Below are 27,806 nucleotides of genomic sequence, written 5' to 3' on the forward strand. Positions count from 1 at the left end.
GATATCTTAGCTGGCCTTCTTACACCACCTCGGACCACCTGCACAGCAGTGCTATTGCCCACATGGACTGGGTCTTGCCATTTCAACCAATAATCAAGAACATGCCCCCAAGGCTTGCCTATAGGACAATGCAATGAAGGCATTTTCTTAATTGAGGTCACCTCTTCCCAGATGATTCTAGCTTGTGTGAAACTGACAAAGATCTAACCATCACATAATCATTTCCAAGGACTGTAAAATAACCTAGCATAAGTACATGTATGACACTGCTATGAAAAGCCTCTGGAAGGTCAAGTTTAAAGATGTTTTGAAGCAAAGTCTCTTTGTGCAGACCAGGCTGGCCTCAAACCCACTGTTCCTGCCTTAGCCCCACAAGTGTTGTAATTACAGGCATGGTAAAACACAGTGGAGAGAACTCTGCCCTGAATTTTATTATGGGAGTTTTTGAGATAAATCCTGTTTGACTTGAATCTCTGTGTAGACCAGGCTGCCCTTAATTTCACAACGATTCTCCTGCCTATTGATCAAATTAGAATTAGGTGCCATCACACTTGGCTACAATATTTCTAATTAAATTCAAAAAATGCTCTTTTTCTTATAGAATGTAATTTTCCAAAAGTCACAATTAACACTGACATAAAGACACAGCACAGGAGCTTTGGATTTTACAGTGCTTATGACGGGCACGTAGTTAAGGTCAGAGGTCAAGGAGGTGTGGCCATTCTACTACTCCTTGCTGCTTCAGCCTGTGTCAGAGAGAGACAGTAAGAGGAAATATGAGAGTCTAACGGCCTCAAAGTCGGAGACCTAAGGAGGCATTGTGAGTGCCATCAGCACAAGGAGTCAGCTGAAGCATTTTTTCCAAATACAGAATCTTGATACCTCTGCTTAAAGTTATACATATATATATATATATATATATATATATATACACACACACACACACACACACACACACACACACACACACATATCAACATTTCAGTTTTATAGGTGACTTTGGGGAAGTTTGCTTATCTCTAAATTCTACAATCTGATAATGTCATAAGCCCAAATTATATTATTAAATGCACTGTGATCATATCCATTTAATAATGTCCATGTTTTAAACAGACTCAAATATAACAAAAGAGCAGTAATAGTAACCATTTCTCTAAAACTTGTTTCAGCTCTGTAGGACAAGTTCACAGCCCATGTCTTTCATTCATGTGTTTATAGAGAGGCTATATATCAAGGACTATAAAAGAGCCTGATGTGGGGCAGACATCTCAGAAAGTTAAACCATCTGGGTTAGAATGTGTTTTTGAAGCTTAGCTGCATACAGAGAGAGAAATGGGGAGTAACCAATATGTTTAAAAAATGATAATAAATCCAATTATGTAATTTAAAAAATTAAATTTTCCTCAAAGGTCTCCAACTGCCATCTTTCTTGTCCCTTACTGACAGAAAACAACAAGAGACAAGATAAGCAATAAAGGAAAAAGTATCAGGGTCCAGTCAGGGTCAGGAGCTGTTTCTAAGATGTGTTTAAGTGAAGGAGGGATTGGAGCCTTCACCCTAGGATAACCTGACAGCACTGAGACCACATTATCACAGCGGATGGTAAAGCAGAGTCAACTCTCAGCTTTGGAAGATGAAGACGGCCAAAAGTGATGGCTTTAACACTCAAAGAAGTAAAGAAGTAGATCACAAACTGCCTTCATTTCCCAATGTCCAACTTCTTGCTTTATGTCCCTTGCACCACCCCCTACTAGCCTTTCCTCTATACTCCACTCCCGCTGCCAGGAAAAGCAAAGGTATCCCTCCAGGGACCCTAACAAAATACTGTGGGAGAACTGGGAGAACCTTTGCCATAAGGACATGACAAATGACTATTCCCTCCTTGTAGGACACCAACAACCAAACAAAGAACAATGTGGAGAACCATAAGCTTCAGGCTTGCTTACAAAGAGCATGACAGAGAGTTCACTTATAGGCACAAGTGTAGCATCCAAGCAGCCACACCACCAAGTCTCAACTTCTCTCCAGCTGCACAGATACAGTTTTTCCCCTCCAGTTAGCCTTCTCCTATATACTTAGCACTGGGAAGGAGAGAGAGACCAGAATCACAGATGGTATGACTCCTGTCCCCTGTTTCTGTGAGAGAAAGTCACTAGTTACCAGTTCAATCTCAAGGGTCCCTTGCAAGCACTCACAGATACTTTGACGGTTTTAAATTAACATTAACATAAAAACAACTGTACATATTCAAATGGTGACCTAGGAAACCATATCATGAAGCATGCTCCAAAGAGGGCCCTCCTTCTACATTAAAACACAAATAAAAAAGGTCTAACACAGCACTTAATTTGTAACCACACTGAAATCTTCATAACCTTTGATAAAGAGAACAATCATAGGCAGAACCATATAACCATAGTTTAAGCAAAGTTTTTTTTTTAAAAAAAAAGCAATTTGCTCCACCAGCAATAAGGATTAAAAAAATAAAATCTAAGCAAAGATCTTACAATTTGATACTATGGAATGACACTCATGGGGCCGATTTCATGTCAGAGAAATGGTAAGATGGCAAGCAACTCGGCAAAGTGATGACTAGTCACAGCTCCCAAAGTCCCATTGCGATTTGAGATAATATGAACTGATTGAGCATCAAAAATATACTTGCTTACTGACTTCTTATGGTCAATTCTATATTCTCTGATGCAAGGGACAAGACCATGACAGTTAACAGCAAGTATTCATTGAATTTCAGGATTCATTACAGTCTCACTGCAGAAGAACTAAGTCCATGATCACATATGAGAGAAAATTTGACATAATGCTACTTTTATAAGCAAAATAAAATTGTAATACAAATTATTTAACAATTTTACAATGATTAATATAAGGCAAAATTGCAATGACTTTAAAATAAAAGATCCAGGGACTGGAGAGATGACTCTGTGGTTAAGAGCACTCACTGTTCTTCACAAGGTCTGGAGTTCAATTCCCAGCACCCACAGGGCAGCTCACAACTGCCTGCGGCCATCTTCTGGTGTGCAGATGTATATGTAGACAAAGTACTCACATATATAAAATACATAAGAATCACATTTTAAAATACATGATTAAGATAGCTAATGGTCAAACATGGTTAGTATTTGGAGCAACCTCTACCAGAATCACATACAAGCTATCACAGATGCCAAGTACCCAGCCACTGCTGAGACTATTCCATCTCTTTTACTCTGTTTTAGTTTGAGGAAGAATGGTAAGGGGTTGAGGCTGGCTCTCACTCATACTTACCTAGAGCTCACTACATGGGGCAGGCTGGTATTAAACTCCAGTCCCTACTGACTCAGCCTAGGATTGTTGGCATGAGCCATGAGATTGTTTTACTTTATTCAAGATTTCTAAAAAAATTTTAACACGGGAAATAAAATCCATATTTATTGTCCCATAGCCCCAAATGAGAAAAATAATAGCAAAGATATAATATCCTGCCTCAAACACACATGTAATTGAAGCCAAGACGCATCTTAGAAGTGACCACGCTCAACAGTTATACCACTTTCTGTGATTTTCCTCCCCCAAGAAAACATTCAACTGCCTCTTGGTGTCACATGTCCATTGGCGTACAAGCTGAACTCACCGAGTTAACTATGTCAAGAGCAACTCAGAGATACTCACCCTGTGTTGATTGAAATGATTTCTATCAGTGGATTCTTCCTGATTTTTGGCAAATCCAGTCTCGCTCCCCCCAACCGCTTCCCATTGTCTTTCTTCTGACCCAGGAGCCTCACTGAGTGACCTTCAAATAAAGCATAAGACACATATCAGCATGCCACACAAATTCACACTGGCATTTACCGTTTTTGATAAATATGTTCAGGATTGTATTTGATTTTTTTTTCTCTTATAGGAGATCAGGGAGAAAAGGCATCCTAAAGAAGATGTGATCTTTTGAACATAAGAAATACAGTAAGAGAAAGAGAGAGAAAGAAAATGGTATGGGAAATTCTTCTTTCTATGTGTTGCTTTTATTGGTTGATGAATAAAGAAGTTGTTTTGGCCTGTGACAGGGCAGAATAGAGCAAGAAGGGGGAACAAAACTGAAGGCTCGAAGAAAGAAGGCAGAGTCAGAGAGAAGCCATTTAGTCCTGCAGGAGACAGACCTTGCCTGACAGAACCTTGCCTGTTGCCGCAGCCACACCCACATGGCAATACACAAGATTAATGGAGATGGGTTTCTGAGTGATATTTCAAGGTCTGGGCATCTGGGAATGAACAAGCAATCTCCAACTACAGAGAGAAGGGGTTGGGGGGAAACTCCTGGGTTCAAGGACTGACTATATTTGCCAACGCTTTGCTTACAGTATGTGCACAATTACACACCACATTTACGAAGGGAAAAAAAAAGAATCACTTAAATCAAGGAATCACATTGCATAAGCAATGTTATATATCTTTCCTCGGGCTTCATTTCAGAAAGATATACTGTTTTAACATCTGAGAAAAGAGCTCTCCAAGATTGGAAACAAGAAAGCTATAAGTCAGAGCCCTTGCTGCTCTAACCACTAAAACAGGAACTACCCACTCTTTCTGACAATGCCCATTCTAACAGATAAGTATAGCCAAAGTCTAAGAGGATTGGCTAACAAATCCTATAGATGCTTAAGCAAGACGAACTCCTCAATCAAGGCCCAGCTAATGAAGAGGTAAGCAGGACCGATGGACTAACACAACAGTTCTCAGTGAGGCTGAAAGGTCGAGAATGACTGGGCAGGAAGTAGAGCCATTTTCATATGAGCTCCAGGCGAATTTCCTCATGTCCTTCTGGGACTCTGTAATATGCAGCCTGCTCTAATAACATTCAATAAATTATTCATCTTCACTATCTGCATGTAAATAGAGAAGCACATCTACATGCAATGACATAAAGAGTTATTTTCTAATCCAATGACTCGTTAAAATGTGTCACATATAACAATAGGCTAGTTGGTACTTAGTGCACCAAAGACAAAACAGAAAACATAAAAGTTGCTTGTTATATATAGACAAAGACTAAAGGAAGGAAACGACATAATTTCCTTAAAAATGGCCTAGCAAAATAAAATCCATATTTGTGACATATTAATTCTCTTTAACATCCTGTTTCAAAGGAAATTATTTCAACGTATTCATCAAATCCACAGGCCATAGTCGGAATACATGCATTACAAATTATTTCTGGTTTCATGTGTAGCTATCAATATTGTTGCCTTCTGAAGCAAACCAAAATTTGAAAAAATAATAACATGAAGGAGATGCCATAAACAAGGTATGACTTTGAGGGGAAACAAGGAGAACCAGAGAAATGTGCTTGGGGGGGAGGAGAGAGAGGCAGATTCTTGGAACAAACTAATCATAAAACTGGATGTGTAATATTCACAAAAGGACAAGGAGGAGTAGACTACAATTCAACATGCACACGCTGCATCTTGGCTTGATTTATTCTTGTTAGCTTCTAATGTCTAGGACAGAGACAGAAAGTGTATGACTGCCAGCATGCTCTGGGGGTATGGGCCTGTAATCCCAATACTGTGGGAGGCAGAAGGATTACCGGTCCAAGGCCCGCCTGGGCAATTTTATAAAACTCTGTCTCAAAAAGTAGAATCCATTCATACTGCAGGGCAAAGGAAGAAATTAAATTTTATTTAAAAAATGGGGACAGGTTAAGTTGGATTTTTATCACCTTTCAGACTAGAATGAAGAGAGGAGAAAATGAAATCAAGACAATAGAGATTAAAAGAAATGGAGAACAAAATATAAAGTTTTTAATTTTTTTATTGATTTTATTGAGCTATACATTTTTCTATGCTCCCTTCCCTTCCTCTCCCCTCCCTTTCTACCCTCTCCCATGATCCCCATGCTCCCAATTTATTCAGGAGATCTTGTCTTTTTCTACTTCCCATGTAGATTAGATCCATATATGTCTCTCTTGGGATCACCACTGTAGTCTATGTTCTCTGGGATTGTGAATTGTAGGCTGGTTTTCTTTGCTTTATCTCTAAAAGCCACTTATAAGTGAGTGCATATGATATTTGTCTTTTTGGGTCTGGGTTACCTCGCTCAATATGATGTTTTCTAGCTCCATCCATTTGCCTGCAAATTTCAAGATGTCAATGCCCCTCAACCGAAGAATGGATAAGGAAAATGTGGTACGTTTACACAATTGAGTACTACACAGCAGAAAAAGTAATGACATCTCAAAATATACAGTTTTATATCAAGCCCATGCTAAAGGAACAGAGAAAGAGATGGAAAGAACGGTGGTCATGGTAACAAGGATGATTCCTAACATCTCACTGCAGAGAAGCTGATAAAGATGGAACAAGATGAAAACAAGGACATGCAACTGCAAAACAAGGGCGAAAGAAAAAAAACTCACAAGACCAGTGAGCTTCCGGGTCCTCTCCTTTCCATTTTAAATACAATCCCACTTCATCTCACTACATAATGATCATATATAGCTCAATAGATTATTAGCCATCTTTTAAAAAATACTTAAGTAATATTTTTAAATATTACTTAAAACTCACACTAAAAGCTAAATTCAATCATAATCCCCAAAGTTTCTAACAGCTATTCATTAACGAACTTCAAAGCTCTGATTCCACGCTGGTTACACTGGAGCTAGTTCATTGAAATTTTTCACTAAACGATTTTATTATAACATAGTAGTGAATTTTGAAACCAAAAGGTAGCTGCTTAAGATTCACTGCTACACAATAATTTCAAATTGATAACACTAAACTTGGGTCAAGAAGAGTCAAGCCATCCTACACGATTTGTGTATTAGTCGCTATACAAGTTGCATCAATATGCAGTGTTGTCTGTGGAACAAGAGCAAAATCTGACTAAAACCCACAGGTCTCAAGGCTTTTCAAGGAGAAGGAAAGTCACCCAGATATCTGATTAGGGAGTCAGTCAGTAAGGTCATTCACAAGCCCATTCACACAGTAAAGAATGTTATAAACATGAGGATCCTCAAAACGTGTATCTATCAGTTACTAAGTTGTGACACTACACACCGACTTCTTCCCTCCTCAGTCTATCACATTAGATTGAAGAGTCATTACATGTTAGAAAAACATCAACAGTCTGCTAGAACAGGAGGTCCTCAGTGACGCTCCGCCTCCAGCATACACGGCTGTAGGCGCTCACACTGACTGTGGTAGGGTTCATCGGCAGATTGCTGCAGGAAAGAGGGCACGCCAAAGCAACACGTCCTCGTACTCTCCCGGAAACGCCTTCTTCGGGGAGCAGAGATGCATTTTATGACAAGGGAAGGAGATGTGTGAGGTATTAATTAATTCTCTGCAGTCTAACTCAGGTGTCCAACCAAACCGTCAACAGCCGAAACAGTTCTGAAAGAAGAGCAGGTGGATCTTAGCCCTGACCCTGAATAGAGGCCTCATAGACCACTGCCTGCCTTGCTAGAGCAGACCTTCCTGATTTAGAAATTGGTTAGAGAGCTACAAAGTTGTGGTATTTGAAAGAAAACAGGGATAGATGTTTCTGTCCCTGTAGAAAGCATCCATGTCACAATATAAAACATTACTGTTTCTCATGCTGACAGCTACCATACTAAAGCTACCACACCAGCAACGGAAGCAGAGCTAGCTGCTAGAAAACAACAGGCGTATAATAAATGCACAGCTCTGGGAGCCTTGAGACAAATTTCCCTTTTAAGACTGAAGCCAATAGGGCTGTGGAGACGGCTCAGGGAGTAAGAGGAGGTGCTGCACACGTATGAAGCCTAAGTCTGGATCCCTAGCACCCATACAAAAAGTCAGTCCTACTTCGAGCCCTACTTCTACTTCCAGGAGAAGGCCAGAGACAGGAGGACGGGCATCTTGCTGGTCACCACCTGAGCCAAAACACAGCTAGCTCCAGACTCAGTGACAGATCTTGTCTCAGGAAGGACACTCATTAGAGTCACTCCCATTGTCTGGGCTGAGTAAGCGGGATACATTCTCTATGTCACAGTACACTCTGCTAGGACTTCAGCTTCTTGCTAATTTTCCTTAAAACCAATCAAGTAAAAAGTCTACCACAACCAAATCCCACTGACTGGAACCAAAGTCCCTCCATAACACTGGGGAAAAAGGAGACCGATGGTGAAAAGCAAGACATTCCAAAAGGAAAATGCCCCTAAAAAACATTTATAAAGCACCAATAATGAAAGCTGTCAGGCACTAGTTATAATCAGTCAAAGTCAATCAAATGCATTTGTAACTTTTTATTATTAAAATATTCAAAATTATACACATTAAATTTTGTATTTTTAAAATAATTTTTAACAGCCCAATCACAGTTTCACCCCCCTCACCTCCCTTCAGCAAGCCCCCATCCATTCCTCCTCCATTTTTGTTTAGAAAAGGGCAGGCCTCCCATGGATATGGCAACCATGGCATACCAAGCTGCAGTAAGACTAGGGACCTCCCCTCATAGCAAAACTAGGGACCTCCCCTCATAGCAAGACTAGTGACCTCCCATTATAGTAAGACTAGGGACTTCCCTCATAGTAAGACTAGGGACCTCCCCTCATAGTAAGACTAGGGACTTCCCTCATATTAAGACTGGCAAGAATCAGAAAAAGTGAGCAGCAAGTTAAACAATGAGAAAAGGGGTGGTGTTTATAGTCACAGGTCCCCCTCCTCACTCTCCTCTGTCCACTATAACAGGAGGAGGGTGGTGATTACAGCCACAGGCCCCCCTCCTCACTCTCCTCTGTCCACTGTAACAGGAGGAGGAGGATGGTGATTACAGCCACAGGCCCCCCTCCTCACTCTCCTCTGTCCACTGTAGCAGGAGGGTGGTGATAACAGCCACAGGCCCCCCTCCTCACTCTCCTCTGTCCACTGTAACAGGAGGAGGAGGATGGTGGTTACAGTCACAGGCCCCCCTCCTCACTCTCCTCTGTCCACTATAAGCAGCCTCACAGAACAGAAATAACGTGAGCTTTGGAACAAGAGAGGAAGGTTTCAGACTTGTCGCTGGCCAGTGCATAATCAGTGCAAGCAGGCTTCCTGTAGAGTACAAACGAATTAATGTCTAAGGAAACGATAAGCTACGAAGAACTAGACAAGGTGCTGATTGCAGCTGCTACGGTAATTACTGCAAGTGTAGTCCTACCAAGACCTGCTAATGATGCAGGGGAAGTTTCAAATTTGACAAGCGAATGTAAGCTGCCATTTCTACAAAAAACTGACAATGAAAATCAATTTTGTAAGTGATTTGTTATCTAAATAATTAAGGGATTAAAAAGGAGCATGGGTGGCAAGACTGTAACAGAATCCTGAACACATAAGCATGTGTGTACAAAGCTATGAGAACCCCGGCTGCTTTTCTGTCTTAAGACCCTAAATTACAACCAACCATAACAGTTGCTCTCAACACCAGGAACCTGGTGAGGAATGACAAGGCAAATCTCCAATACAAGATAACCAGGTTATGGTCAGGCAGCCTAGTTGCTGTTGTTGTTGTTATTGTTAAAATAATATATCGTAAACAAAAACTTTGTGTGTGCATATGTGCATACTGCATGTTCATGTATGCAGGTACACATGTGTATGGGTACATATAAAAGGGGTGTATGACATACAGACCAAAGGGCAGCCACAGTTTGGTGTTACTCAGGTACCACCCACCTTGTTTTTGAGACAGGCTCTTTCAATGGCTTGAAATACACAATGCAGACTCAGGGAGGTGGGCCCACCAGGGAGCCCCAGGGATCCACCCATATCCATCCACCATCCATGGGCTGAGTTTAGCAAAAACATGTTACCATGCCAGCTTTTCCCTGTGGGCTCTGGGAAATAAACATTGGTCCCCAGGCTCACACAGCAAGCGTTTTGCTGGCTGACTTGTCCTGCTGTCCTTGGGAAGCAGTGTTTATAAAAAGTGTGTTGAAGCTATGCATGCTGAGTGAACATATTCTGGTAATGGAGTCAGAACTTGCTTTATTTTACAAAATGAGTCCTAGTAGAGAAAAGAATATAAAGTTTATATGCAATAAAACTTCTTTGTGGGACTGATACTCTACAGTATTCATCGTATGATATAAAGCAGTATGATATAGAAATGGATCTTAGAAAGTGACATATCTGAGCACACTACAAAGACAGCATAAATAATCAGCACAGAGACATTTAACCAATAACACTCAAATAGAAACTGGGTTACAGTAGCAGATCTCACAAAGTCTTTCATTAAGATTATTAATGAAAAAAACTTAAGAGTCCCGTCTTCCCATGTAATCAGACATTATGTTTTACAAGTGTTAGCATGTAAGCTCAGCCTGACAGTAGCTAAGTCAATATTTAAACAAGTAAGAAAGGCAGGGCTATGTGACGGTCAGGGAGTGGGATTTCTTTACACTGTCTGTGTTAATTCATTTGAGTTAGAACACAAAGTAATACATTCATTATGGCATTTTCATACGTATTTTTTTCTTATTTGTTCTCCTCCCTTCTCCAGTCCCCTAATTCTCCACAAAATTAGTTAGTATCCCTTTGACCAAAGTCCTTTTATGCATTCATAACACACACACCCCTTCCTTGCCTCCCTTTCTCCCTTAAGATCAGGTCTCAAAGTCCCATTTCTGGTTTCATAACCCATACCCTCCCTCAACAAAATCCATATAAATACCACACACACACACACACACACACACACACACACACACATTAAAACTTGAGGAAGATGAGTCAGTGTGGTTAATGCACCTGCCTGCCTCTTTGATGGGTGTACAATGGTGGAGAGAGTCACCTCCCCCAGTTAGCTAAATTATCATTAGATGCCAAAGAGTGTGGACCCTAGTAAACGTCAGACAGTGAGTGTCCCACTGGGCTTCAGACACTGAGGATTCTACTAGATACAAGAAAGCAAGGATCCTACTAGGACCCAGAGATCAAAGGTTCTAATGGACAGCAGAGTGAAGGTCCTCCTAGGCACCAGAAAACAAGAACTCCTCTGGGTACCAATGAGCAAGGATCTCAAGTAATACAGCCCATAAGTGCCAGCCTAAATGGACACAGATGAATGTGGAAAACAGCTCTGGAGAGGCAAACAGAGGTTACACAGTTCCGTTTGGGACATTAAGATAAAAGCAAAGTAGCTGAAAAGTCTACAGAAAAACCTTCAAATCCTCTCCAGCAGCAGCTGAGAACATTAAGCATCAGAAAAATAATGTACTCAAAGGCAATCAACAAATGTCTCAATGCTATGGGGCGGGGAAGCACATTATTCCTCTGCCTGGGCTCTCTAAATGAAGTGTGGTCAGTAGAAATAGGAGGTAAAGGATGAATATCTCGTACATACTACGATGAAGGCAGTCTCACTGTAGGTGGACTAAGCAAACGCGGCCAACCACTTAAGCCGCACAGGGTTCAGTGCCGACATCTGCTAAATGAACCTGTCAGACCACGTCCCGGCCTCCAGTGCCCTCATTAGCTCCCTAGCACTAAAGTCACCCCTGTCCATTCTCCAAAAAGCTAGGGAAGAGACCCACAAACCTCATCTCATCTCTACTACTTTCTCACAACTAAACTCAACACAGCCTCTCCGGTGAATCTGCACAGGGCCAGACTCATCAGGGAGATGCTGTCACTCATCAAACTTGCCTGGGAGAGAAAGGCCCTGTTTCTTGATATACCTCTACACACCTCCAGCGAAGCTCACTATTGAATACCACTCATTTTTAACATCCATTTTATTTTTCTGAGAAGCTTTAGATTCATAGAGGCTGTGCAGAGGACGGGAGCTTCTCTAATCCACTGTCAACAATCTGGACCAGAGTGCCTTGGGGGTAGGTATGTTAAAGACGAAGCAGATATTGACAGGTCACTAGTGTTCACAGTTGACAGGAGAAGTCTGATGTTTTGAGCAGGTACATCCTGACAGATGTTCAGTATCACAATATCATCAAGAGTATCACTGCCCCCAAAAACTTCTGGATTCTCTTTCCTCAGCAATTCCCTATACCTCTAGGTTACCTGAATTGCTTCTATAACTGCCCTCTTCCAGAACGCCATATAGTTGACATCACACAGTATGTGGCTTTTAAAGATTACCTTATTTTACTCTGCAAACCTTCTGTGTCTTTACATGACTTCCCTGCTCAGTTCTTTCCAGTGTCTTAAAGAAAATTTTAAATAAAATACTTACGAACAATATATATACACCTCCTAGTCTATGTATCAGTCCAAGGACAAAATGCATGATTTTATCCTATAACAATATCCGTTATAAAAAATGATTAATAAGTGTTAACTGAATGGTATACCAAAATTTTAGTTCAGAAAATGCATCTGCTCATCTTATGCTCCGCCATTACCTTTAATTGTTTCCTCCACAACTTCTACCACACGATCAATCTGCTGAACCTGGAAAGGGAGACAGACACGAAGTCAGAGAGGAAGTGCAGTCACATGCCTGCTGGAGACAAGGAACATTTCCTAAGAACGCTGGTGCCATTTCACTTGATTGACTTATGTGTGTATGTGTGTGTGTGTGTGTGTGTGTGTGTGTGTGTGTGTGTGTGTGTACTCAAGCATTCTCACATACAAAAGTTGAACTAGAGAGATGGAGGTTGTATTTGAATTAGCTGATTTTATACACATATATGAAAATATACATAGATGGAAGGGAGGGAGGGAGGGAAGGAGGGAGGGAAGGAAGGACGGATGACAACCAAAAATATATGACTGTCCTGTGAAACAGTAAAGGGTGTTTTCCAAAGGTCACCATCACACACTATGACACAGTGAACCAGGAACAGAGTTCTGCTGTGGCATCACCATCACTGGGAGCTGAAACATTACTCAGGAAAAGGAAGAAGAATCAGAAAGTTCATGCAGTAAACAGCTGCTAGGGAGGAGGGGGAGGCGCTTTAAGTTGTGGCTTTAGAGTTGTCCCACACACTGCGGTGGGGTTTGCAGTGAGGAAGCACCCCGCTTTATAAATAAGGTAATAGCACACTAAGGCTACAATTGGGTTGAAGTGCATATTTGATCTATTGTCAGGGTCTTAACTAGTTGAGCAGACATTTCCTCTTGTCTCCCAAGAAAAAGTCAGGCCATAGTTATCCACTTAATCTCAACACAGGCTAAAACATACACTTAATTTTAATCAAAATATGTCTCTTTCTGCAAAGCTGAAAGTTACAGGGTATAAAATGGATGATTATACAACAGAATGTGCTAATATTAAGGAGATAAATGGGAAATCTTGTGCTTTAGTATCGATTTTGAAAATTATTTCAGTGAATTTGTACCTAGTGCTAAGTAGCTTATTCAGACCCATGGTACCAAAGGTCAATAGTAAAAGTCATTTTTGACATACAAGTGACTATGGAAGAATTCCCCGAGTACCAGTGCCACAGAGCACAGAGACAGGTGATACACTGGAGTGATATACCAAAGGTGTCTTGTCAACACAGACAGGAAAAGCCACTAAGAAAACTGAGTGAACGCAGAGGAGTTTAGAATGAAATGACAACAGTAAAGTAAATAAAGTCATGATCTCAGAAGTTAGAGAAGCAAAACAGCTAAAGATGGATCTTCTAAAAGTGTTCCAAGTAGTGCTCTCCTCTCTCTCTCTCTCTCTCTCTCTCTCTCTCTCTCTCACACACACACACACACACACACACACACACACACACACACACACAAAGGGCAGGCTCAGGAAAATAAAGCAAAGCAAGACTGAAGAGTAAAATGAGGCTAAATCAACCCATAACAACCCTCTCTCCACCCGCCCCCATGCTCAGAAAGGATCTCACTATGTCACTCTGGCTGGTCTAAGCTGATAGACAAGACTAGCCTCACACTCACAGAGATCTGCCTACCACTGCCTCCAAAGTGCTGGAATGAAAAGCTGAAGAAAAAACAAGAGACATCCAGCCTATGCTGAATGCTTTAGAAACCCAAAGAAATGGGAAACCCAAGAAAAGATGTGGGCACAGTGGTAATAGGTCACAAAAAAACAAAACAGAAAGATAATGAGATAATGTAATACAATAATAATAATTTATATAATTGGGTCTAGGTAAGAGTAACTATTTCTTAATAGTTTAACTACAAAGAGAAGGAAGATGGTATGGAAAAACATGTTAAAAGGGGGACAAATAATTTAAAAAAAAAAAGACTGATAGCAAAAAAGCTAAAATAAGAGACTTTTTAAAGACCAGGGCCTATTGAAGAACAGAACAGGGTTAAGGAAAGAGGGTACTAGAGGGATTTAAATGATCAACGTATGCTATATAGATGTGGGGAAAATGTTGCAATAAAATTCATTCTGTTGGAGAACAGGCATACAGACATAAATCTGAGAAAAAGCAGAAAGGAGGAGGAGAGAGAGCAGGAGGGATTGGGGCAGGGAGGAAGATGGTGAAAGAGAAGAGATGGGAAACAGACAGAAAGGGAAAGTCTCCCACTGAGGGAAGGGAAGGAGGAAGCAGGGGAAGCAGAGCGGGTCCTCCTACCGAGTGCACATGAGATACAAGAAGGTAACAAGGTCACCTGCTAAGAGTAAGAAAGATAAGATGATAAAAACAGAGATGGACAGAGAATAAGGGATGAGGGATACATAAAAATCCTTAGTTGAAATTAGAGAGAATTTCTGACAGAAATTTTGCAAGTAGATTAGGTTTTCTCAAGGCAAACTGACAGAACCAAGGTTTGTTCACTCCATCTCTCAGTCATGGGCATGCACCAAGTGTCGAACAAATACCACAGTGGAACAAACACTGTGTGGAGGGATTGGTGACTAGGAACAGAAGGAGATGGAAGAAAATAGCTGGCTATGCACTGGAAGACAGAAGAATACAGGGGAAAGGAGGGAGGAGGGGTGGAGAGAAGGAAAAACAGGTTTGAATCCGTGTGGGCTCAGCTACTCAGTACCTGTGAAGAGAAGAGAGGACCGGCATCTGCTCATAGAAACACAGTGCTGAAACAGCATGCAGGGGATTCCCACTGGAGTCTGACACAGGAGAAAGTGCAAGTCACAACATACACAGTGACGCAGATCGTCTGGGACTTGGACATACGTAAGAAGCAGAGGACACGGCCAAATTGGGTGCTGTATACGGATGAATAACCAAGGTATCATTTGAGAGCAGCAGATAGCAAATAAAATGAGAAAAATATGAAATAAATTGGTGACGGTGTCAGAACAAGAGTGTTTTTTTACATGCTTAGAAATAGAAAGTTTCGGACAGAGTCCAACATTGGTCCTTAAGCACATAAATAAAATAAGAAAGCAGGGGAGCAGTGTAAAGTGGCGGTCATCAGTTACAGAGATGAGAAGCTAAACTATGAACTTCATAAGGAAAACAGAGCCACAGGCCCGTGAGAACCTTGCAAGAAATGGTGCTTTTGAGGCAGATTAGAAGGATCCACCTCTCTGGGACACTGAAGCAGGAATTAAGCATTGTCAAATTCTTACTACTTTTAAATTAATGTTAAAAATTTTAGGCATTTATTAAAGTACCTGCCCAATGTCTGTTTTTCCTTTAACATAAGGCAGTGAAAGTCTAGACACTAACTGACATTTGAGAATCTTGCCTGGTACCTTGGTTGCCTGGAGCCAAGCAACCAGTTGGACTGTCCCCTATGCAGAACACTTCACTGAACCTTGAAGAAGTGCACAGCAACCACACCTGCTTGCTACCAAAGCACAGCTCCAGCTACAGAAGAGGCAAAGTCCCAGACATGACTATTTCAACCAGCTCCCACCAAACTTCTTATCACAAAATCGAAATCTAGCAACCATTCTCACCTAGAATTCCCCTGCTAGCCCGGCAGAAGGTCTTCGATTGGTACAACACAGACCTTAATCTGTGAGAACGTCTGTGCCGTGACTGTACAACTACCCTTGCTGTCAGCAGCCTGGCCTTCATGGTGGCCAGGAGACTCCCATTTGTGCCACTCTCTTAATTCAATGTCTCTCCCATCATGTCCTTGGCCTACTTTTATCTTTATCATCAGTAGAGCGAGTGGTAAAGAAGCAAGAAGCCAGCTGAAGCAGCACCAAAGCAGGAATGGGGACAAAGGCAGTGGTGGTGGTTACCACCCTGGTGGCAGCAGGAGAACCAGCAGTGGGAGGGGAGCTGAAAAATTCCAGAAAGTGGCCATGGTAAAAACCTGAGCGAATAGAGGAGAGAGCGGGAATGAAGGATGACAAAGGAGAGGTAGGTAAAGAAAGAGGAGTGAGCTGAGACTAAAGGCAGACAGAGAGCTGGGGAGAGCAAAAGAGCTCTGGCCCCCACTAGTAAGCTAGCTCCAGATAGTTGCCAAGCCTTAGAGCAAAGGGTCTCAAGCCACCTAGGCCTGAGCGTTTTCTCATTAGCCACCAGGGAGCTGTAACACCAGTCCCCACAGGCCTGAGGGTCCCAGCATCAGGCGCCTGTTTGATGACTGTGACACACGCAGTCACACCTGCTGGTGGAGGCTGCAGCTGCTGCTGGGAATACAGCCTGACATTTCCTCAAACTGCTAAGCACAGTTGTTATGTAATCCAGAAGTCCAAAATCTACTCAACAGAACTGAAAACCAATACACACAAAAACCTGTGACAATGGCCAAAGGGTGTGAAGTCAAATTTCCACCAACTGATGATGAAACATTAAGTCACAAAAGGGATAGGATCAATGAGACATGCTGCATCATTACACACTGTGAGAAATCAGGGCGGTCCTCATACTGTGCAACCCCAGTAGATGAAAAGTCCACGACGGAAAACATCACAGGGGAGCAAGTTAGGGACTGCCTATGGTGACACGAAGGAAAAATAAGAAGGTGTGCTAAGGAACCTGTGATTCTTCCAAGAGTGAAAGGTGCTCTGACAGTGTTTGTAATAATGGTCACACATCTGAAAATACCGCAGGACTACATGCTGTGATTGGATGTGCTGTGTGGTACATGAATTTTATTTCAAAAAAATAATTACATCTATAAACAAAAAATTAGCCAAATGTTCTACTGTGAAGATCACTAAAGAAAAAAGCCAACAGCTTAGGAAAGCACACAGATTACCAGACAATGAGGACCTCAGAATTCAGTGTGACTGCAGACATCAGCGGGCTTTGCATCCATAAGGGACAAAGGACCAGGAAAGAGTGTGTATATTAAACAGAATTTAAAAATGATTATTTTTCCTTAATTACAAAGGAGCAGAAAAGAAGCTCAAAATGAAATTTGAGGAAACTATTAAGTCTATTTTCAGTGATGAGGAGTTGGGAGAATAAAGTGGAGAAAAGGAAGAGAAAAGGAGAGATCACAATAACAGCCATTAAGAGAGGAAAGGGAGAAGTTAGGCCAAAACAGTGCAGGAGGGAGGAGGGGACAGAAAACACCATGGACAGAAACAGACCCAACGTCCCCTTGAAGAGTGCACAATAGATTGCATTTTCTTTGGGAAAGGAGGAAATCTATTTTCAGCACCATAAATTGCAGCCCCAGATACACAAAAGCTTATTCAACAGCATATAATTCAAATAAAGTAAGTAAAGCAATATCTTGTACTCTTCGGGCACTTGATTATAAATATACAGGGTGGGAGTGGGACACTATGCAGCATGTTCTCTTACGACTCCATATGTTCTCAACAAGGAGGAAGGGGGTTGGCGAACAACAATTCATAAATAACATTAATGAGTCATTCTGATGAGGGGCTTTCAAAGAGCCCATAAAAATATTTTACCCGGCTCTAAGAAAAGACTTGGAATTCAGAACTAAATACGTAGAGAGGAAACACACCAACATTCTGGCACCTAAAGCAAATGAAAAATGCTGTCCTCACGTCTCCCGACTGTGGAGAGTAGAACTTTCCGCAGCACAGAGATCGTCACAGCTGTCCGGTCCACTATGTCAGGTACCAACCACCTGTGGTCACGATGTGCTCAGCTGAAACACTAAATGCTCAACTGAAGCTTGAAGTAAAATAGTCGTATGGAACAGGCAGGCTCAAGCAATTGAAAGTCAGCCGTCCACTTTGCAGCTCAGTTGTTAAAACCGATGAACACCTCAAAGACAACCTTTCAGTTGTACTAGAAAAGAAGTCCATATACCTATGTCCCCTCTGGCATGCATCTAAGGTATCTTTCCCTAAACAGCCTGATCAGCAAGCCAAAGGGTAAAATGATAAAAACAACATTATTTAAGTAATTCCTTGGTTTCTGGTTGTGCGCTAGTATTGAAAAGTTGTCCCATTTATATTTGGATTGACAGCAAGCACCCTTGTCTACTGAGCCACCTCACTTGCCCTTAGATAAAATAAACCCTTATTTTCAAGATCACTGGTGAGCTGCTTTAGCAGATCTTCAACAAAATGACGGGAAGGAAAAATGCCACCGTGTGGTAAAGAAATACTGACTGAACCCAACCACACTCTCGGGCAAGCTTCCTGAACATTTCCCATTGTGACTGCCTAAAACATTTTAGGTGAATGCAAGGATGAAGTATACGTTATAAAGTAAGTATGTAAATCAAACATTTGCTGACAATAAATAATACAGAAATTTTAAAATATTTCATTAGCATATAATTTTAATGTTTATTTAAAATGAAATAAAATACTAATAAGCTAGAAGGGTTTCTTGTCTAAAACAACACAATCCAAAGATAAACTGATTTGATAGATGCTGAAGAATTACAGTAGGAGAACGATAAACAACTTTGTTTGCTGTGATTCAGCCATTACTTTTCTGAGGCTCAGAAAGTACTGGACGTAGAGTAAAAGCACTGTAGTTCACAGAACTCCGTCTGGAGCCTGAGCTGAGGCAGTTCAGGTAGAGGTGTTCACTGGCACTGCGGGGCCTGACAGCATGCTCGGTACAAAGTACAAAGATTTGTTCAGAAGCAAGGCTAGAGTGAAGTCACATGATGTAACACGGGCAAGCACTGCCAGAACACTGCAGATTAGCTACATCGTGACTTCAACTTATTTATAGTTGGTGGGCATTCAGAAATGTTTCGCACTTGCCAAAGTTTTCATGACCGTCCTTACCCCATTCATTTGCCTATGGGGTCACAACCCCACAGTTTAAGAAATTTTGCACTAGGTCATTTTGTTAACTAAGGCAAACAGACAAGTCTCTGAACTTCTCGGAACAAACTGTCCAACAGTTAAGCAAAAGAACAAAACTACAGAAGGAAAAATTTTGGTCAAATCAGTCAATAAACATTTAATGGGTACACTTATATGTGCAGAGTAGAGAAACACACAATTGTTAAAGGGATAAAAATGTTATCCTGGTATGAATAATTAAATTGGAGCCAGGGGTTTTGTACAAAAATAAAATCGTTTAAGTGTACAATCACATTTCAAAAGCTAACTCTGTGCTGAGACAGACTCACGGATAAATCCACAGTCGGCGAAAGCAGCGGAGATGGGATCCTCAAGGAGGAGGCAGCAGTAGGGAGCTGTGCAAGGCGGGCTACACTGAAGCTAACACCCAGAGGGGAGGATAACACAACAGAGCTTTCTAAAGACACACATTAGGTACTGGGGAGGATGAGCAGGAAGCTCAAGAAGGTGGGAAATTTGCTATGATTTGGAGAGCAGTAACAGGGTTGAAGAACAGATCACTTATGAAGGTCAAGATGAAGACAAGCCATAAACCTCATAGTGTGGGGTTTTTTTATAGTGCTAGTTTCTCAGTGAAAAAACCTAAAACAACATAGGGTGTATTGTGTATGTATGTGTGCATGCACACACGCATGTGCATGTTGAAGCGAAAAGTCAGACATACAGGACAAAGTTAGTTTGGTTAAAAGAGTCATAAGTAAACTAGAAAGAGTTAATGACATCATGTTCTAGTTACCCATCAAGTCTACACTTACCCCAATGATACTCAATCCTTTGAGGTAGTCCTGACGAGGTTGGGCTTGGGGAACACAGCCAGCTAGGACAATTTTCTTATTTTCCTCTTGAGCTTTTCTGTAACAGTAAAGAGAATCTTTGTGAATTCTAGTGCTCACTGACACAGCCTTAGAAAGTGACGCAAGTGCACCTACGTGCTCCAATTGCCAAGACCATCTAACATGAACCAGGGTTTTCTGGCAATGGACTAAAGAAAACATGCATCATTTAAACTTACATACTGTATGCCTATTTCTCATACCACTAATGCATGTGTCTATTAATGTCTTCCATTATGCTCATATTACCAAACAAAGCAATTATATAGAATTTGCAACGCTCATATGTACCATTTGCAAAAATCTCTTTTCCAGATTGACATTGGATTTCCCTCTTGATGCTGTGAATATGTTGTATTAACATTGGTTAGTAAAGAAACTGCTTTGGCCTATGGTAGGGGAGAATATAGCTAGGTGGGAAAACTAAACTGAGTGCAGGGTGAAAAAAAGGCAGGGTCAGGAAGAGGCCAGCAGTCACCAAGGAGTAAGAAATGAACCTCATGGAAAAATATAAAATAATAGAAATGGGTTGATTCAAGATGTAAAAGTTAGTTAATAAGAAGCCTGAGCTAATAATAGATCAAAGAATATCTATTAATTCTTTGATTAAATTAATAAAAGCCTCAGAATAGTTATTTCATAAGTGGCTTCGGGAACAGGAAGGTGGAGAAAAACCAGTCCAGCAGATCAGCAGGACAGAGACTACTTCTAGCTACATGAGAAAGACAAGCTAAGCCTTCAAACAAACTGCAAGTTTACAATATTAATTAAAATGTATGTAAAACTTCACATATTCTTTCTTAGACTTTGGTTAATATAAAATACACTTCAAAATAATTCCAACAAGAGAGAATAATAGAAGGTAAAATATTTCATATCCTGGAAATTTCTGAACTCCCTGCTCATTTCTCCCTAGACAACTGCCAGTCACTGGTCTCTTGTGTTTGCTGTCATCCTTCACACAGCAAGCATGACTGGGTGATGTATACATCCGCAGATATACACAATGTGTATATTATATACATATTTTATTTATGTAGAATCTTGAATATTTGAAAAAGTATTTCCAAAATACATAAACCTTGATGTGAAATCTACATTACATAGAATAAAATTTCAATTTGGATCTGAAATGACCCCCAAAGGGTGATGATGAGTTAAAAGCTTGCTCCCCCATGCGACAAGTTCTGGAGTTTGAAATTCTATGAGAAAGATAAGTTCATGAAGTCTGACCTCATCAATGGGTTAATCCATTAATGACTTCATAATTAGATTGATTGGCTATATGGAAGTGACAGAAGTCTAGGAAGCAGGAAACACCGAAGGAAATAAGCCCTTGAAAGTTCTTCCTTGAGAAGAGTGCCTTGTCCCTGGATCCCTCCCCCACTGCTTCCAGTTTCCTCTCTCCCACTTTATGGCTGCCAAGATGGGAGCAGTTTTGCTCCACCGCGACGTTCTGGGTTACTGCCCAGAGACCATTGGCAGCCTGAAATCAAAATAAGTTTTCTTCCTATAAAATGACATCCTGTAGTGTTTTTTTCCCATCAATAAAAGCTGACGAGCATATATAAGTTTTAAGTAGAAACGCTGGTTCAAATGCATATCTGCTTTTTACAAAGCATTTCATTACAGAAGAGTAAATGGGCATATCTGTACGTGAACATCACTCATTCATTCAGTGCTCTCAGCAACACTGATTTTATGCTATTAAGAGCAGTGAACAAACTCAAGGGTCTAAGCCTCCCAGATTTAGGAAACTATATCTTTTGCTCATTTTAAAATTAAATATGCACGTCTTCAACTCGTTTACAAGAGAATTAATTTAAAAGTTGTTGCTGTTCTTACTACTGCATTGTTGGGTGCCTTATTTTATGCACCAAATTGAGCCCCTTGTTACCTAGTAACTGAGAAAGCTAAGGTACTGGCATCCCAGCCTCTGGACTTGACTTTAGACTATATGTAAAGAAGTGACTTGTCTCCACACCCAGCATGTATCTGCTGTGGTCTTCTGACAACTTTTTCAGGACATGGGTTCACAATTGGAGGGAAAACAAACCAACAAACAACCGAGGCTAGTAGCAGTAGGCCCTTGTGATAAAAATGAACACAGAACTTCTACAAAGTATAAGAAGGGTTAAATGACTGAGTATAAACTTACTAATTTGTTTATTTTTTGAGATTTTAATTTAATTACAATATTCCTTCTTTCTGTTTTTTCTGTCCAAACCCTACCATATACCACACCCAATTCTCCTTAAATTCATAGCCTTTTTTTATTAAAAGCTATTGTATGTATATATGTATCTGAATATACATATATAGTCCTAACCACAACCTGTTGATTCCATACAGAGTTACTTGTAGAAAAGCTTTCAGGGCTGATCATTTGGCAGTGGACAACAACTGGCATGCTCCTCCCTGTGGAGGCCTCACCGTCCACTCCTAGCTTTATTCACTTGTGTGTATTCTTGTGTAAGACTGAGGCATGTCCATTAGCATCGTCCTTCCTCAGTTCATCTTTAGGTGGTCATAAGGAAAGTATTTATGGGTATAGCTTCTGGTGTTGCTAGGAGACAATACTTCACAGCAAACTTCCTGGTTCTCTGGCTCTTACAATCTTTCTATCCCCTCTTCTACAATGTTCCATGAACCTTAGATGAGGGAGTGTTTTGTAGATAGATGTATTCCTTGGGACTGAGTTCCACATCTCACTCTGCATTTTGATTGGCTGTAGTACCTATAAATTTATTACTTTAAGAGCCCTTTTTTAAATGTTCTGATTAAGTAACTTCAGTCTTTAGATAAATTTTTCCAACTTGGAATCCTAAATCCACTTACTCAAAAAATTTTGTTAAAGATACAAGTTTGGCTGTCCCACCGTACATCCCAGGGACTAGTAACCCTTCTCTGCCAGCTCCTTACAACTTATGGATAAACACGTCACTGCAAACAAATACATTTTACAGTGAATGTAAAACTCCTGATCAAGTGAAAACATCTTTCCATTTTCATTATCAAACTCTACGTGACAGTTAACATTGTTCTTTTTAAGAACCTTCTCTATGCAATGCAGAATAGCAGCCAAGTATCCAAAACATTACCAATCATTATGCCCCCCAAAACAATGCCTGGGCTAGAGAGATGGCTCAGCAGTTTGGAGCAGTTGTTGCTCTTACAGAGGACCTGAGTTCAATTTCCAGCACCCATATGGAGGCTCACAATCATTTGTGAGTTCAGTTCCAGAAGATCCAATACCTTGAGCGCCAATATGTACATGGTGCACATATATACATGCAAGTGAAACACTCAGTCTCATAAAATAGATTTTAAAAACCTGAAAAAAATGAAAAATGCCTATTTCATTTCTATGAAATCCTTTATCATCATAATAAAATGAAAAGATTTTAAGGGAACATAGAAACAAGGAAGACTCATGTCTGCAATGCAAGAGACAATAAGAGATGATACATAAAAAACCATGAGCAACTTGGCACCACGCATACAACTCCCAGTGGCAGAATAAAGAGCAGGTGACATAACGAGACTTGCAATGTGCAGAAAGAAAAAGGCTTCCTGGAGAAACTTTTATTAGCAAATGTGAGAAGAAAGAGACAGAAACAACGGCAAAGAAAGATGCAGACAGTTGCCAGAACAGGGACAATGAGAGAAAAGGGAGCAGGAAGGCAGTGGTAGCCACATCTCGAGACAGAACAGGTGGTTCGTAAAAGAGCAAGAAGAAAACCAGATTAGGAGTGAAGGCTCAGAAAGGCCTGACCTAGTAACTTCTTAAGAACTTCTCCAAGATGTTCTTGATTTTGGCTTCAAACCAGCAGAGCAGACTAGAAGAACAATCTGAACCAAACCTCGGTCCAGCCAAGGAATGTTGATGCTACACTTTACATGTGACCAAAATAGCAGATGAGACAAAATCCTGAATGCATATTCTCAGAAAGTTCCAGGTCTAAACATTACCTTCCTACAGTCTGTTCTTCTGCTTTAATAAGCTTTGCTCGCATCAATACAATGTGAAATTACTTCTCTTTTCATATGTACCTAACAGATATTTTTAAAAAGCTTTTATCCTTTAAAATATGAATGCTGCTAAGAATAATAACTTAAAGTTTAAAATAGTATGAATTACCATGTCTTCCTTTCAGGTGGCACTGGAATGCTAATTAAAAATTTAATGAATATAAAGTTAATTTAATATATTGGTTCATATATTCTTGAAACATATTTCTAAATAAGACTAGTGGCATGCACCTGCATAGACCATTAACTTGAGTGACACAGAAAATAAAAATAAAGTAGCTACCTCCTCTTCTGAATATCAAACATAAGAAAGAGTTTGTATAGAATCTTAAAATGCACAGCAGCACGAAGATACCTAATGATGACAGAGTACCGCTCCTTTATTTTACAGACAAGAAAACTAAGCTTCAAAAAGATGCAATGACGTCAGTTGAGATCGCCTGCCCCCTAAGACCTTCATTTCAGAACACAATCACAAACACTGAAAAAGCTTTTCTACTCTAGAACACACGGGCACATACAAAGCTGTGAGACCAAACACCGTCCAGGTAGAACATCAGTTCAGTATCTGACTGTTCTACTCACCCAAATCTAGTGAACAAACTAAAGATCTACTTGAGAACACTAAACTCACAGATGTGTGCCAGAAAACACAGTTCTTTCTCTACAAGTGGCAAGCCAAGGGATTCTCTGTATTTATTTCTCTTATTTCTCATACATGTTCTAAATTTATTGGTAGTAACACAAACATATTCATAGAGATGTGCGATCTAGCCAAAATTTTCTGTCCATTAAAAAAAATCTCCCTCGATATAGCTAGGTTTTACACTTTTAAATGTAGACTCTTCACCATGACAGCAACAGAAAGAGGGCCATGCAATGTGTTTCTGTATAAAGCAAGCACACCTCTCCACTCTACGGGGAAGACTCTTTTCTTCAGAAGCTTCATGAGGGGACTCATATCTTATAAGTTCATGGACAGGTATACAGCCATGTGAAATACAGAAACACATTAAGCAAATAGGAGAAAACCACAATGGAGTTATGATTTTGGTGCAGCTCAGTAACCATAATGCCTTCCCTATCCTGAAAGCAGTTGTGAAGAAACACTTGGCATGAATGCCGCTGTGAACCTACAAGACTGTTGTCACAATCCGAACAGCTAAGCCACGAGCTCCCAACAGCTTAACATAAAATTAAAAGCTACTCTAAAATTTATAAAACAAAAATAATGATCCAAGCAGATATGTTCAGAGATGTGTGTGGATACTTAATTTCCAAGTAACTGGAATATAATTGCATCATCCCAATACGGAATGCTATTGTAATTGACAAAATTGAAACATAATTGTGTACCTTATGCTTTGTGAGAAGAAAAAAATGTTGCAGGATGGTGAGCAGTCTGCAGTATACCCAGCAGACAGAGCACAATGCCTGTAATAAGAACAAGCAGAGAAGGCACTCTGGGCAGACAAGCAAAATACTCAAACCTGCTACATCCACGCTGTCATTTCCTTAGAGTTTATCTGGATATAAGCTCTGACACTACGAGGGTGTGGCCAAACAAATCCCAGAATGAAAGTAACACACAAAACGGTGGCATAGCTCCATATAGTCTGTGAATTACTCACATTAAAGAATAAAAAGCCTTGATTCCATGTAACTTCACTGCACTTGCTGCAACTGTGAAAATGATGACGGCATGAGGGCTGAGCAGACGGCTCAGCATGGAACAGCACTTGCCTCACGAACCTAAAATCTGGGTTCAAGTCCCTGGAATCCATGTAAGACACTTGATACAGTCAGTGGTTGCATCTATAATTCCAATACTCCTATGGAGGGAGGAAGCTGAGGGAAGTGACGTGAGCGGAAAGTTTGAAAGCCATTAAGTAGGAGTGCACAGTACAGTGACAAGAAACAGGAGAGACCCTGCCTCACAACAAAGGGCGAAGACAAGAACTGACTCAAAAGTTGTCCTCTCTGACCTCCACATGTGTACATGCACAAACACACACAAGCAGGCATGTACATGAACATGTATACAAACACAATAATAAATAAATGTAAAAATACAGACAGTCCAATGAAATGAAATACATATTACATTCAATTACACACACATGCAGTGTCATTAATCTATAACTGAATTTTACGATGAATCCTTAAATCAAATAAACAAAAATCAAATCTATAAAAGTTACTGCATTCTTAGTATTTAAGCCACCTGCAACTCTCTCTTTTTGTTCCATTTCTCCTTCTCTAAAAACAACAGTAACACTCAGAGCTTAACATCAAAAACATAATACAGAAGCCAGGAAGAACTAATTTGACCTTAGAGTAGGTGGTATTCATTGTAACACCATGTAATTAAGAGCAACTTTTTAACTGGGGGCAGATCCTCTTAAAATAGCAGTGGTCAGTATACCTGGAGCAGACTAAAGCTGGAAGCCACTATTCACTTCCAAACCCAGCAAACACAGAGGTTTCAGAGACAGAAAAACCACACTACTCTGTGCAAAAATGCTCTCTTGACACATAAATGAGTAAAACAGCATCCACTTCGGGGGGTTAAATTGTCAGTTTTTCTATTTCAGTGCCAGCTCATGGACGAACTCACACCAGCATCAATTCAAATTATCAACTAAAGCAACCATGAGAGCAGCACTCGCCATTTACCAAGGACTTAAACAAACCAAATTATGCTGTAATGTATAACTGAAGCCAGGTTTCCTCATTATTACCACCGTCCATTATGCAGAAGAACGTAAAGCTCAGCAGAATCGTACAGAAGGGGAGTTGGGGCTGTGCCAATTAACTTTGGAAAAGCACATACTCAATATGTGCCTCGATTTGGTTCACTGTTGTTATCTCCCTAGGGAAAGGTGCAATAAAATGTCTACATATATCCACGAAAAATGATACACAGCACTGCAGCAAGTGGGAAACTCTGAGCTAATCAACCAACACCCGCTGATTAATCACTAAGTAAAAAGTGTGAGGCATGTGGGGTGGCCCCACACTCAAAAGTGTACGGACAGCACAAAGTGGAGCCTATGGATTACTAAATTTAAGACCACACCAAGCTGGGGGATTGGGAAGAGAGGGTGAATATGATCAAACTACATTTTATGAAATTCTCGAACAATTAAATAAAATTTTTAAAAGGGTTTTATATACTGGGCTATTGTTGCATGAGGCTGCTTGTTCATTTTCCGGCCACCCAGACTCCCAAAATAACCACACAGAAATGGAATTAATTAAATCACTGCTTGGCCAATCACTATAGCATATTCCTAGCAAGCTCTTACATATTAAATTAACCCATTTCTATTATTTTATATTTTACCACAAGGCTCATGGCATACTGGCAAGATTTTAACCAGCAGCAAGCGTCTTTTCCCTATGGATGCTACGTGGTGTCTCCTGACTCCACCTTCTTTCTCCAAGCATTTAGTTTAGCTTTCTCCACCTAGTTCTGTTTTGTCCTGCTATAGGCTCAAAGCAGTTTTCCTTATTTATTAATGGTAATCACAACATTCAGAAGGGAATCCCAAATCAAGCTAGGAAAATCTATCAGTGGTAGAATGTTTGCCTAACATGCATAAGGCATGTAACACCCAGCATATACTACTGGTTAGAATTAAATTGGCTTGAGATAAGATGCATTGATGTCTCAAAGCTATAAATATATATACTAAGGATAAAGATAAAGATTTTGCTATACAATCTTACAATAATTACTCATTTGCCTATAGAAAATATTTTGTTTTGTTCTGGCTGAGTGAGGGTCTTACTATGAGATGTTAAAAAAAACTTAGTATTCACTAT

General features: G+C 40.4%; 1 protein-coding gene across 2 annotated transcripts in view; it reads right to left on the bottom strand.

Moving 5' to 3' along the window:
* Positions 1–27,806, bottom strand: part of Cdkal1 (CDKAL1 threonylcarbamoyladenosine tRNA methylthiotransferase) — a 525,008-nt gene that overhangs the window by 360,161 nt on the left and 137,041 nt on the right. For both annotated transcript variants that reach the window (XM_048428030.3, XM_085699329.2), the window contains 3 exons: positions 19,869–19,965; positions 12,362–12,410; positions 3,670–3,790 (listed from right to left, as the gene is read on the bottom strand). In XM_048428030.3, the coding sequence (XP_048283987.3) occupies positions 3,670–3,790; positions 12,362–12,410; positions 19,869–19,965 (267 nt within the window). The remainder of the gene's footprint in view (positions 1–3,669; positions 3,791–12,361; positions 12,411–19,868; positions 19,966–27,806) is intronic.

The sequence above is a fragment of the Myodes glareolus genome, chromosome 14, assembly GCF_982192425.1.
Source record: "Myodes glareolus chromosome 14, mMyoGla1.1, whole genome shotgun sequence".
NCBI classification, from domain to species: Eukaryota; Metazoa; Chordata; class Mammalia; order Rodentia; family Cricetidae; genus Myodes; species Myodes glareolus.